Raw genomic sequence first — 12,880 nt, forward strand, 5'->3', positions numbered from 1 at the left:
TTTATACTGCATTCTGTCACCATAGTTTGTGAATAACATTTTGACTATCAATGTTGCCATAGTTTCAGATCGACCGCCTGAACGCATCGTGGACGTCGTCCCTGTCGCTAGGGGTGATTGGCCACTCCCCAGACCGCCTCAACTTTCCCTCCACTGCGTGCTGTCTGAAACGCTCTGTGTGGCTGCTGCAGAGAGACTCTGTCTTCCACAACTCACTGAAGGTACTGCACACACACACACACGTCAGTGTTTCCCCTATGTTCATTTCGCAGTGGCACACCGCCGCTGCGAAGTCATTGCCGCCACTGCAAATACAATTTGTATTTTTTATTTATTTTTACATTCTGCCAAGATGAGCTTTTAAGATCAGAGTGACGAGGTACTACAAGTTCCATATCTTCCTCATTCTCATCAGATCATCCGAGAAACCTCAAGGTAACTAGCTAACGTGCTTGTTATCCTGGAACTGTAACCAAGCCTATTAAGATATAGGAACCTCACGCCAGTGAAATCATTTTTGCGGTTAATATAAGAAGTGGCTGGTGATGTTGAGATCAAGATACAATTCAACTGTCCTTGAGTTTCAAAGAAGGAGGACATTTTTAATTTTCATGAATTTGAGTTGGGGAAAAAAGTCACCGTAAGTTTTGTTGTACGACTGTGAGAAGGTCCCCTCCACTATCTCTGCCACAGCTACTGAATGAAGTCCTAGGGGAAACACTGCGCACACACTCAAGGTACAGATAGCAAGACCAACACAACACAAAGCTTAATGGAGATCTCTCTTTCCCTCCATCACTTCTCCTCCCCATCAGATCTGTGAGAACTATGGTCCTAACCTGGACACATGTCCAGAGGGTACAGTCCTGGGTCTGCTGGTGGATGGGAACAGCTGTCTGCACCTTTATGTGAACGGTATGGACCAGGGAGTAGCAGCCCAGGATATCCCTACGCCATGCTACCCCCTCATAGACCTATACGGACAGTGTGAACAGGTACGTCTGTCCCCCCCCACCCCCATTCCAAACCGTCAGAATAATTTTAGAGGGCGAGGAAGTTAAGAAATGAATACCTGGAAAAAGAAAGCTGTTGACTTGTTTTAATGGTCCTAAACTATATCTTAACCGCCATCGATAAGAAACAATACTATGCAGCCGTATTCATTGATCTGGCCAAGGATGTGGTCAATCACCACATCCTCATCGGCAGACTCGATAGCCTTGGTTTCTCAAATGATTGCCTCGCCTGATTCACCAACTACTTCTCTGATAGAGTTCATTGTGTCAAATCGGAGGGCCTGTTGTCCGGGCCTCTGGCAGTCTCTATGGGGGTGCCACAGGTTTAAATTCTTGGACCGACTCTCTTCTCTGTGTACATCAATGATTTACCTCTTGCTGCTGGTGAGTCTCTGATCCACCTCTACGCAGACGACACCATTCTGTATACTTCTGGCCCTTCTTTGGACACTGTGTTAACAGCCCTCTAGGTGAGCTTAAATGCCATACAACTCTCCTTCTGTGGCCTCCAATTGCTCTTAAATATAATTAAAACTAAATGCATGCTCTTCAACCGATCGCTGCTTGCACCTGCCCGCCTGTCCAACATCACTACTCTGGACAGCTCTGACTTAGAATATGTGGACAATTAGAAATACCTAGGTGTCTGGTTAGACTGTAAACTCTCCTTCCAGACTCACATCAAACATCTCCAATCCAAAGTTAAATCTAGAATTGGCTTCCTATTTCGCAACAAAACATACTTCACTCAAGCTGCCAAACATACCCTTGTAAAACTGACCATCCTACCAATCCTCGACTTCGGCGATGTCATTTACAAAATAGCCTTCAATACCCTACTCAATAAATTGGATGCAGTTTCACAGTGCCATCCATTTTGTCACCAAAGCCCCATATACTACCCACCACTACGACCTGTACACTCTCGTTGGCTGGCCCTCGCTTCATACTCGTCGCCAAACCCACTGGCTCCAGGTCATCTACAAGACCCTGCTAGGTAAAGTCCCCCCTTATCTCAGCTCACTGGTCACCATAGCAGCACCCACCTGTAGCACGTGCTCCAGCAGGTATAGCTGCCTGGTCGCCCCCAAAACCAATTCTTACTTTGGCTGCCTCTCCTTCCAGGTCTCTGCTGTCAATGACTGGAATGAACTACAAAAATCACAAACTGGAAACACTTATCTCCCTCACTAGCTTTAAGCACCAGCTGTCAGAGCAGCTCACATATTACTGTACCTGTACATAGCCGATCTATAATTAAGCCCAAACAACTACCTCTTTCCTTACTTTATTTATTTTGCTTTGCTGCAGGAGGTATTTTGCTTTGCTGCAGGAGGAACTGGTGAAAATTATGTGGATATATTGAAGCAACATCAAAACATCAGTCTGGAAGTTAAAGCTTGGTCGCAAATGGGTCTTCCAAATGAACAATGACCCCAAGCATACTTCCAAACTTGTGGCAAAATGGCTTAAGGACAACAAAGGAGTGGCCATCACAAAGCCCTGACCTCAATCCTATAGAACATTTTGTGGGCAGAACTGAAAAAGCATGTGTGAGCAAGGAGGCCTACAAACCTGACTCGGTTACACCAGCTCTATCAGGAGGAATGGACCAAAATTCACCCAACTTATTGTGAGAAGCTTGTGGAAGGCTACCCGAAACGTTTGACCCACTTTAAACATTTTAAAGACAATACTACCAAATACCAATTGAGTGTCTGTAAACTTCTGACCCACTGGGAATGTGATGAAATAAATAATTCACTCTACTATTATTCTGACATTTCACATTCTTAAAATAAAGTGGCGATCCTAACTAACCAAAGACAGGGAATTTTTACTAGGATTAAATGTCAGGAATTGTGAAAAACTGAGTTTAAATGTATTTGGCTAAGGTGTATGTAAACTTCTGACTTCAACTGTATTAGGCGGTGTCAGATGAAAGCACATAACATTGTCAGGGACTCCAGTCACCCAAGTCATAGACTGTTTTCTCTGCTACCGCACGGCAAGCGGTACTGGAGTGCCAAGTCTAGGACCCAAGGCTCTTTAACAGCTTCTACCCCCAAGCCATAAGACTGCTGAACAATTAATCAAATGGCCACTACATTACATTGAGCCCCCATCCATTTGTTTTATACACTGCTGCTTCTCGCTGTTTATTATCTATGCATAGTCATTTCACCCCTACCTACATGTACAAATGGCCTCTAACCTGTACCCCCGCACACTGCCTCGATACCGGTACACCCGTATTAGAGTTCGACCGATTATGATTTTTCAACGCCGATACCGATTATTGGAGGACCAAAAAAAAGCCGATGCCGATTTTAAAAAAAAAATACAAATGTACTTATTTGTAATAATGACATTTACAACAATACTGAATGAACACTTATTTTAACTTAATATAATACAAATTGTCACAATTTAGCCCCAAATAAATAATGAAACATGTTCAATTTGGTTTAAATATTTTATTTTTATTTTATTTTACCTTTATTTAACCAGGTAGGCAAGTTGAGAACAAGTTCTCATTTACAATTGCGACCTGGCCAAGATAAAGCAAAGCAGTTCGACAGATAAAACGACAGAGTTACACATGGAGTAAAAACAAACATACAGTCAATAATAATAATAATAATAATAATAATAATAATGCAAAAACAAAGTGTTGGAGAAGAAAGTAAGTGCAATATGTGCCATGTAAGAAAGCTAACGTTTCAGTTCCTTGCTCAGAACATGAGAACATATGAAAGCTGGTGGTTCCTTTTAACATGAGTCTTCAATATTCCCAGGTAAGAAGTTTTAGGTTGTAGTTATTATAGGAATAATAGGACTATTTCTTTCTATACCATTTGTATTTCATTAACCTTTGACTATTGGATGTTCTTATAGGCACTTTAGTATTACCAGTGTAACAGTATATATTCCGTCCCTCTCCTCGCTCCTACCTGGGCTCGAACCAGGAACACATTGACAACAGCCACCCTCGAAACAGCGTTACCCATGCAGAGTAAGGGGAACAACCACTCCAAGTCTCAGCGAGTGACGTTTGAAACGCTATTAGCGTGCACCCTGCTAACTAGCTAGCCATTTCACATCGTTTACACCAGCCTCATCTCGGGAGTTGATAGGCTTGAAGTCATAAACAGCTGCTGGCAAACGCTCGAAAGTGCTGTTTAAATGAATGCTTACGAGCCTGCTGCTGCCTACCATCACTGTCAGACTGCTCTATAAAATCATAGACTGAGTTATAACATAATAACACACAGAAATACGAGCCTTAGGTCATTAATATGGTCGAATCCGGAAACTATCATCTCGAAAACAAGACGTTTATTCTTTCAGTGAAATACGAACCGTTCCGTATTTTATCTAATGGGTGGCATCCATAAGTCTAAATATTCCTGTTACATTGCACAACCTTCAATGTTATGTCATAATTACGTAAAATTCTGGCAAATTAGGCGGCCCAAACTGCATATACACTGACTCTGCGCGCAATGAACGCAAGAGAGGTGACACAATTTCACCTGGTTAATATTGCCTGCTAACCTGAATTTCTTTTAGCTAAATATGCAGGTTTAAAAATATACTTCTGTGTATTGATTTTAAGAAAGGCATTGATGTTTATGGTTAGGTACACATTGGCGCAACGATACGCACCGCATCGATTATATGCAACGCAGAACACGCTAGATAACTACACATGGTTGATATTACTAGTTTAACTAGTGATTTATAATTTATTGGTTTTTATAAGAAGTTTAATGCTAGCTAGCAACTTACCTTGACTTACTGCATTCGTGTAACAGGCAGTCTCCTCGTGGAGTGCAATGAGAGGCAGGTGGTTAGAGCGTTGGACTGATTACTCAACCGTAAGGGTGCAAGATTGAATCCCCCGAGCTGAAGGAGGCAGTTAACCCACCGTTCCTAGGCCGTCATTGAAAATAAGAATGTGTTCTTAACTGACTTGCCTTTAAATAAAGATTAAATAAAGGCATAGGGAAAAAAATCGGTGTCCAAAAATACCGATTTCCGATTATGAAAATGGCCCTAATTAATTGGCCATTCCGATTAATCGGTCGACCTCTACCCCGTATATAGCCTCGTTTTTGTATAACTTTTTATTTATTTTTTACTTTCATTTATTTGGTAAATATATTTTCTTAACCAACAGTGCAGTTCAAGAAGAGTTAAGGGCTTGTAAGTAAGCATTTCACTAAGGTCTACACTTGTTGTATTTTGCGCATGTGACAAAGTTTGATTTGAGACTCAGTCCTACTCAGGGCCACTTTTAGATCAGTAGCTAGAAACTCTAATCTGCTAGTATTTTGCTCTATGACCTTTAATCCTGAAATATCTCCATCTGGCTAACGTTAAACATGGAACAGTCATAATCTCATTTAGACGCTCCGTCCTGGGTAGGTATTTAACTGCGTGATCCCAGCCCTCCCACCAGACCGGTTTAATAATCTCAGTTACCTGGCCTGGGACTACTTTATCTGTGTGGCACCAGGGGCCGAGAATTCAGTGACACCCTCTGATGTCGTGGCAGGTTACCATAGTGACCAACAACGTGGCGACCGTGGGAGGAGAGAGCGTCAAGGCGCGTTTCCAGGGCGACATGGAGAAAGCGGACATGGTTGATGGTGAGAGGAGGAGAGCATGATGACTTTGGCAACTCTATACAGAACCCTTTAAATCTGTGGCTCTGGGCTGAAAAAATGCTAACCTTTGACATCTGACCTCTAGGGATCAAAGAGAGTGTTTGCTGGATGCCCCATCCAGAGGTCAACCCCAACAAGACCTGTGAGTACCAGGCCCTGTGCTCGCGCTTCAAGGACCTGCTGACACTGCCAGGTGAGGAACACACACTGTCTTTGTGTACTGCCCTCTCGCTCTCTGACTTAATCTAAATATGGGAGAAGTTATGATTTTCTCTCCCTCCCTTTGCCCCTCCCCCTATCATCTTTCTCAGATGGTTACTTCAACGAGGATGCCAAGTATAACCTGTGTTACTGTGAGTCGTGCCACAAGCTGCGGGGGGACGAGTCCTACCATAAGAGAGGGGAGCCCCCACGGGACTACGCCCTGCCCTTTGGCTGGTGCCGCTTCGCTCTGAGGTCAGAAGTTACAGACAGCCAATCAGTGGGCTTCAAAAACTGTCTTCATCCAATCACACTGTAGTGTGAACTATGTTCAACCAATTACTCTTAACATCAGTGACGGTGCTCTTCAAGTCCAATTAATCAGCCTGAATTAGTTTTATCTAGTTCAATTAACAAATGACTTAATTACTTATTTTTCACTTTGGCGAGAGAAAGGGAGAATGAAAGTAAAAAAATAGTATACAGTAAAGCATTGAAAACAGTCTTTGAGTATCAATGTCATAGGACTCTGGTAGAGGGGTTATCTAACATCTTGGTGTGTGTGTGTGTGCTCCTGCCTGCAGGATCAAGCCCCACTGTGATGTGTCCAATTCGTTTAAGCAGTGGCACATAGCCTACCACGGCACCAGCGTAGGGGCCCTCAGACGCACACTGGACCATGCCCAGCTACTCTCTGGTACGACACAACATATATTTCCTTATTCACTTTTGGACCAACAAATGATTGTGAATTGACCACTGGTTGCTTATTTTGATGAGCATATCACCTCAAACTGTTGTGTTTCTCTCCGAATGCAATGACCGCATTTCTAGCTTTTTGAAAAACATGGTTGATTTCCAGAACCATTTCCACTCATGATTTAGTTGAGGGTGTTGTAAATGAACTAAACCGTGTTGTCTTGGTGTTTCAGGGACGTCGTCCATCTTCTCTGTGTCTCCGGTGAAGACGGAGGGTCCTAACGGCTACAGTGAGCCAGAGGAGAACAGCAGCAACAGCCTCCCTGACAGGGACAGGGAAGTGCCCCGGGTTCAGCTGTCCCCCACCATGCGCTACTCCGGCCTGGAGATGTTCGCCCCCAAAGTGCAGTACGTGTGTCACTCACTACCACTGTTTTCTACCCTGTCTTTCTCTGTTTTCTCTCTCATCCTCTTCTCTCTTTATCTGCCTTTTGCTGTTATTCAAATTGAAATGATTACTCTTGTTCTTTCACTGTCTTGCTTTCATTCTTCTTCCCATGACTCCTGATCTCCTCACTCGGCCCTTTCACTCTCTCCCTCCAGATTCCGGGACCCCCGTTCTCACTGCTGTCACCAGGCCCAGGTGGGTTTCCAGGTGTGTGTCCGGCCGGGCTCCTATAAGGTGGGGCCCCAGACCCTGGGAGCCATCGAACCCCTGGATCCCCGCTTCAGCAACACAGAGATCGAGTGGATCACCAAGGATCAGGGGGGCACCCTCCTCTACGGCCTGCTCATACGGGTGGAATGATAGCGGGAGTAGTCAAGAGATTGTTGGATGGAGAGAGAGGGGGAAAGGGAGCTACTCTCTCCCAGCAGTGCCTCCAAAACTACTACTTCTCCATCAACCAAATTACAGACTTTGGGAGTCTTTGGAATTAGGGAATTTCCCTCCTGTTGCTGGGCGGTTTGTTGATTGACAATTCAGCATTGTTTTGTTTGTTTAGGACTTGGTTTTTTTTCTTGTTTTTTCTGACACTTAACAGGGAGGGACTAGGGTGGATTCAGAGAAGAACAACCAGACAGACACTGCCTGCACTTTGTTTTGGACACTTCGTGGGCGATTTTTATTTTTTAAATTTTAACATGTATTTTACATTTTTTTTATTCGTCATAATACAACACTTGTTTTTTGTCACAGCCATTTTTATTTTAGCGCAGTTTTGTCTTCCCGGTCTCTGTTGTTCCCTCCCTCAGTCTAGCTTGTTTTGTTTTTTTATCAACCCCTTTACCCCAGACTGATCACTCTCCTCTTCTCAAGTACGGAGGGATGGTTCTCCTCAGTTCTCCTGTGAAAAGGCTGAGTGCACAACCCGAAACCGGTCCTGTTGCATTCCAAGACCTGGACCGTTTGTTGAACCACCTCGCAAAGTCGACCGCCACACGGTCACTGGCTATTGGATTATTTTTTTTTAAGCGAAAGACTTAACCGCAGGTCAGAAGGAAATTGAGAAAAAGAGCATTAGATCAAACAAGGAAAAAAGACTGGAAAATAACCGTGAACTGAAGGACCTGAGAGCACCTGTAAAGGGAGGAACTCAAACTGGCGCAAAATGTTTACAGGTGTAACACTAACTGCACTGATCTGAAAACACAGGATAGGTGAAAACGATCAGTTGACTGTTGCCTAATGGGAATTTACTTTCACCCGTTCAGTTCCGGTTCATTCATATCAGTGCGGATGAGGAGAGGAAGCCATGAAGGACAACAGAGATGGACACTATCACCACCATCAGAACTAGTGGGAGAGAAATGTTTAAACGTTTTTTTCAACCGGCCAATCTGGCCGTTAAGCTTCGTCTCCCGAATTCTCCCCTATCACTGCTTTACCCCGTGTCATATTCACTTCACTGGAGATTAGAGGGATTCTACACATGCTTTGTAGAGGGAATACCAGGGGCGTGTTCAGCAGGGAGAATCCTTTTTGAAAGGAGAGGTTCTACCGGCGCTTGTCCAATGCACAGTTCTGTTGCAAGAAGTCATTCTTACAGTGTGCCCTACTGAACATGACCTTGATGCATAAAGGCCCAGGCCCGATTTCCATTTCAACTAGTGATCGAAATTGGCCCGGACCTGAAGATCTCTCCTCATTCTCTCATTTTCTATAGCTAGTTCAGGAGGAAAACGTTGTGGATTGTTGCAGATAGAAATGTCATCAATGGAGTTGACAGGATTATATACCAGAGGCATGTTTGTTCTAAAGGTATTTCTACCTGAACTTTCCACAACGTTGTGCACTGTTGAACATGCCCGTTTTCTCACATTGTTTACACTGGTTACATTTAAGTCTCCCTCTCTGATCCATCCATTCTGTCATCGTTTACCAGGGAGGAATGTTCAGAGCCAATCACATCATAGGGGTGTGGCTTCACCCTGGCGTGTTCATGCAAAGACTCTTGGTAAATGGAGTCTTTTTACGAAATGCAGGCCCTGATGCTGGAGTTTACATTGCGAATGTGATTCATTAGGGTTTTTGTCGTTTTTTGTAGTCCGTTTACGTTCTACCCTGTCTGCTTCATGTTAAAACAAACTCCCTCTCTTTTACATAATACATTACATAGATTAACACAGGGGTTCATTAATTCCTGATTAAAATATTCCGCTTTTTTTTTTGTATGTGGCCAGCTCTTCAAAGCATATCTTTTAACCATTCTGTTTTGTTTGGCAACAAAATAATCTGAGATACTTACGTATTACATACATCACTACATGCATAAATAACCCCGCCATCTTGCCAAGTCATTGTTTTGACAAAAAAGGTGAGGAAAACAGTGGTATCGAGTCAAGATTCAAGGTTGTCGACTTTCCTCACACAAAACTGTGTGTAAACTAACTTATTGCAAAGGTGGGGTTTGAAACAATGTACTTGCAACATTCAATCAAAATGTGAAAAATATATGGGGTTGTTTAAAAGCCCAGTGCTGCTTTTTACGAGAATGAATCTGTATTCTTTTCCCCCCTTTTTTTGTTCTGTATGTTGCATTGTACAGGCTGTTACATAACATCATCTTCTTGATTTGTAAAAAAAAAAAAACATGAATAAACCAATAGACAGTGCACATTATGACTCTGGATTGGCTTCATGTGTTACTCCTTTTAAGGCGCTTCTCTTGGTTCCTTTAAAAAAAAAAAAAAAAATGGGGGTAGTATAATTTCTTTCTCCAGTCACTGATGTGTCATTGCAGTGTTGCATATGTCCTCAATCACACCTTTTTTTCAAAAATATTTATAGGACTGATTCCTTAACGCCAATAGTGTTCTTTCAGCTTTCCAAAAAAAACTGGCGGCTCACTTGATTTACAGGATGTGTTTTTATAACTCGTTCAAGTGCTAGTCGGATCCTAGGTCAGAACTAAAGGAAACTGTAATTTCCGACTTGCTAACTGGTTAAACACGTGGAACTACAACCAGTTAGCAAGTCGAACATTTCTGAGTTTCCCAGTTCCGACTAGCACGTGAACACTGCATGAAACACACACCCACATCAGTCAATATACAGGGCCTTCGGAAAGTATTCATTACCCCTTGCCTTTTCCACATTTTGCTACATGACAGCCTTATTCTAAAATGGATTAAAATTGTTTTTTTTCCCCTTCATCAATCTACACACTACCCCATAATGACAAAGCAAAAACAGGTTTTTAGACATTTTTGAAAATGTATTAAAAAAATATATATTTACATAGTATTCAGACCCTTTAATCAATACATTGAAGCACCTTTTAGCAGTGATTACAGCCTTGAGTCTTGGGTATGATGCTACAAGCCTGGCACACCTGTATTTGGGGAGTTTCTCCTATTCTTCTCTGCAGATCCTCTCAAGCTCTTTCAGGTTGGATGAGGAGCATCGCTGCATAGCTATTTTCAGGTCTCTCCAGAGATGTTCGATTAGGTTCAAGTCCGGGCTCTGGCTGGGCCACTCAGAGACTTGTCCCGGAGCCACTCCTGCGTGTATACTTAGGGTCGTTGTTCTGTTGGAATGTGAACCTTCGCCCCAGTCTGAGGTCCTGAGCGCTCTGGAGCTGGTTTTCGTCAAGGATCTCTGTTGCGCAGTTCATCTTTTCCTCGATCCTGACTAGTCTCCCAGTCCCTACCGCTGAAAACCGACCCCAATGCATGATGCTGCCACCACCATGCTTCACCGTAGGGATGGTGCCAGGTTTCTTCCAGAAGTGACGCTTGGTTTTCCGGACAAAGAGTTCAATCTTGGTTTCATCAAAACAGAGAATCTTGTTTCTCATGGTCTGAAAGTCCTTGCACTGTGGGACCTTTCCAAATCATGTCCAATCCATTGAATTTACCACAGGTGGACTCCAAGTTGTAGAAACATCTCAAAGATGATCAATGGAAACATGATGCACCTGAGCACACTGTCAAGTCTCCTAGCAAAGTGTTTGAATAATTGATGTAAATAAGATAATTCTGTTTATTTTTTGTAAATTTACAAAAATGTAATTGTTTTTGCCTTATCATTATGGGGTATTGCATGTAGATTAATAATTGAATCTCTTTCTGATCCACTCCTTCCTTTCATCCCCATCTCCCTATTTTTGTGGCTGGAGTGTCAGCAGTTCCTGCAAGAGGAAGGCATTGATGCTATGGACTGGCCCGCCCGTTCCCCAGACCTGAATCCAATTGAGCACATCTGGGACATCATGTCTCGCTCCATTCACCAACGCCACGTTGCACCACAGACTGTCCAGGAGTTGGCGGATGCTTTAGTCCAGATCTGGGAGGAGATCCCTCAGGGGACCATCCGCCACCTCATCAGGAGCATGCCCAGGCATTGTAGGGAGGTCATACAGGCACGTGGAGGCCACACACACTACTGAGCCTCATTTTGACTTGTTTTAAGGACATTACATCAAAGTTACATCAGCCTGTAGTGTGGTTTTCCACTTTAATTTTGAGCGTGACTCCAAATCCAGACCTCTGTGGGTTGATACATTTGATTTCCATTGATCATTTTTGTGATTTTGTTGTCAGCACATTCAACTATGTAAAGAAAAAAGTATTTAATAAGAATATTTCATTCAGATCTAGGATGTGTTATTTTAGTGTTCCCTTAATTTTTTTGAGCAGTGTATATATATCACACACACAATACAAGGTTGATTAACCGATTGCTTCCCGCACCTGCCCGCCCGTCCAGCATCACTACTCTGGACGGTTCGGACTACAAATACCTAGGTGTCTGGTTAGACTGTAAACTCTCCTTCCAGACTCACATTAAACATCTCCAATCCAAGATTATATCTAGAATCGGCGTCCTATTTCAAAACAAAGCATTCTTCACTCATGCTGCCAAACATACCCTCGTTAAACTGACCATCCTACTAATCCTCGACTTTGGTGATGTCATTTACAAAATAGCCTCCAACACTACTCAACAAATTGGATGCAGTCTATCACAGTGCCATCCGTTTAGTCACCAAAGCCCCATATACTACCCACCACTGCGACCTGTACGCTCTCGTTGGCTGATCTTCGCTTCATACTCGTCGTCAAACCCACTGGCTCCAGGTCATCTACAAGTCTCTGCTAGGTAAAGCCCTGCCTTATTTCAGCTCACTGGTCACCATAGCAGCACTCACCCGTAGCACACGCTCCAGCAGGTATATCTCACTGGTCACCCCCAAAGCTAATTATTCCTTTGGCCGCCTTTCCTTCCAGTTCTCTGCTGCCAATGACTGGAAAAACTGCAAAAATCTCTGAAGCTGGAGACTCACCTCCCTCACTAGCTTTAAGCACCAGCTGTCAGAGCAGCTCACAGATCACTGCACCTGAACATAGCTCATCTGTAATAGCCCATCCGATCGACCTCATCCCCATACTGTATTTATTCATTAATCTTGCTCCTTTGCACCCCAGTATCTCTACTTGCATATTATTCCAGTGTTTAATTGCTATATTGTAATTACTTCGCCACCATGGCCTTTTTATTGCCTTACCTCCCTTATCCTACCACATTTGCACACACTGTATATAGACCTTTTCTACTGTATTATTGGCTGTATGTTTGGTTATTCCATATGTAACTCTGGTGTTGTTTGTGTCAAACTGCTTTGCTTTATCTTGGCCAGGTCGCAGTTGTAAATGAGAACTTGTTCTCAACTTGCCTACCTGGTTAAATAAAGGTGAAAGAAGGTGAAGGGAAGGAACAAAAGAGAGTAGGAGAAAGGAAAATTACAAAGACTGAGAAGACTGTCTTCCTCTTTCACTAGAATCAAACCC

General features: G+C 43.2%; 1 protein-coding gene across 10 annotated transcripts in view; it reads left to right on the forward strand.

The window, feature by feature from the left end:
- LOC109906479 (neuralized-like protein 4) overlaps window positions 1-9,710 on the forward strand; it is a 37,464-nt gene extending 27,754 nt beyond the window's left edge. For 6 of the 10 annotated variants that reach the window (XM_020504184.2, XM_020504186.2, XM_020504187.2 and 3 more), the window contains 8 exons: window positions 63-221; window positions 816-995; window positions 5,578-5,671; window positions 5,775-5,882; window positions 6,001-6,145; window positions 6,475-6,587; window positions 6,823-6,997; window positions 7,193-9,710. In XM_020504184.2, the coding sequence (XP_020359773.1) occupies window positions 63-221; window positions 816-995; window positions 5,578-5,671; window positions 5,775-5,882; window positions 6,001-6,145; window positions 6,475-6,587; window positions 6,823-6,997; window positions 7,193-7,397 (1,179 nt within the window). In that variant the 3' untranslated portion in view covers window positions 7,398-9,710. The remainder of the gene's footprint in view (window positions 1-62; window positions 222-815; window positions 996-5,577; window positions 5,672-5,774; window positions 5,883-6,000; window positions 6,146-6,474; window positions 6,588-6,822; window positions 6,998-7,192) is intronic. The other 4 variants (XM_020504189.2, XM_031791987.1, XM_020504190.2 and 1 more) reach the window with 3 other exon arrangements.
- The last annotated feature ends 3,170 nt before the right edge of the window (window positions 9,711-12,880 follow it).

The sequence above is a fragment of the Oncorhynchus kisutch genome, linkage group LG16, assembly GCF_002021735.2.
Source record: "Oncorhynchus kisutch isolate 150728-3 linkage group LG16, Okis_V2, whole genome shotgun sequence".
In the NCBI taxonomy this organism is placed as follows: Eukaryota; Metazoa; Chordata; class Actinopteri; order Salmoniformes; family Salmonidae; genus Oncorhynchus; species Oncorhynchus kisutch.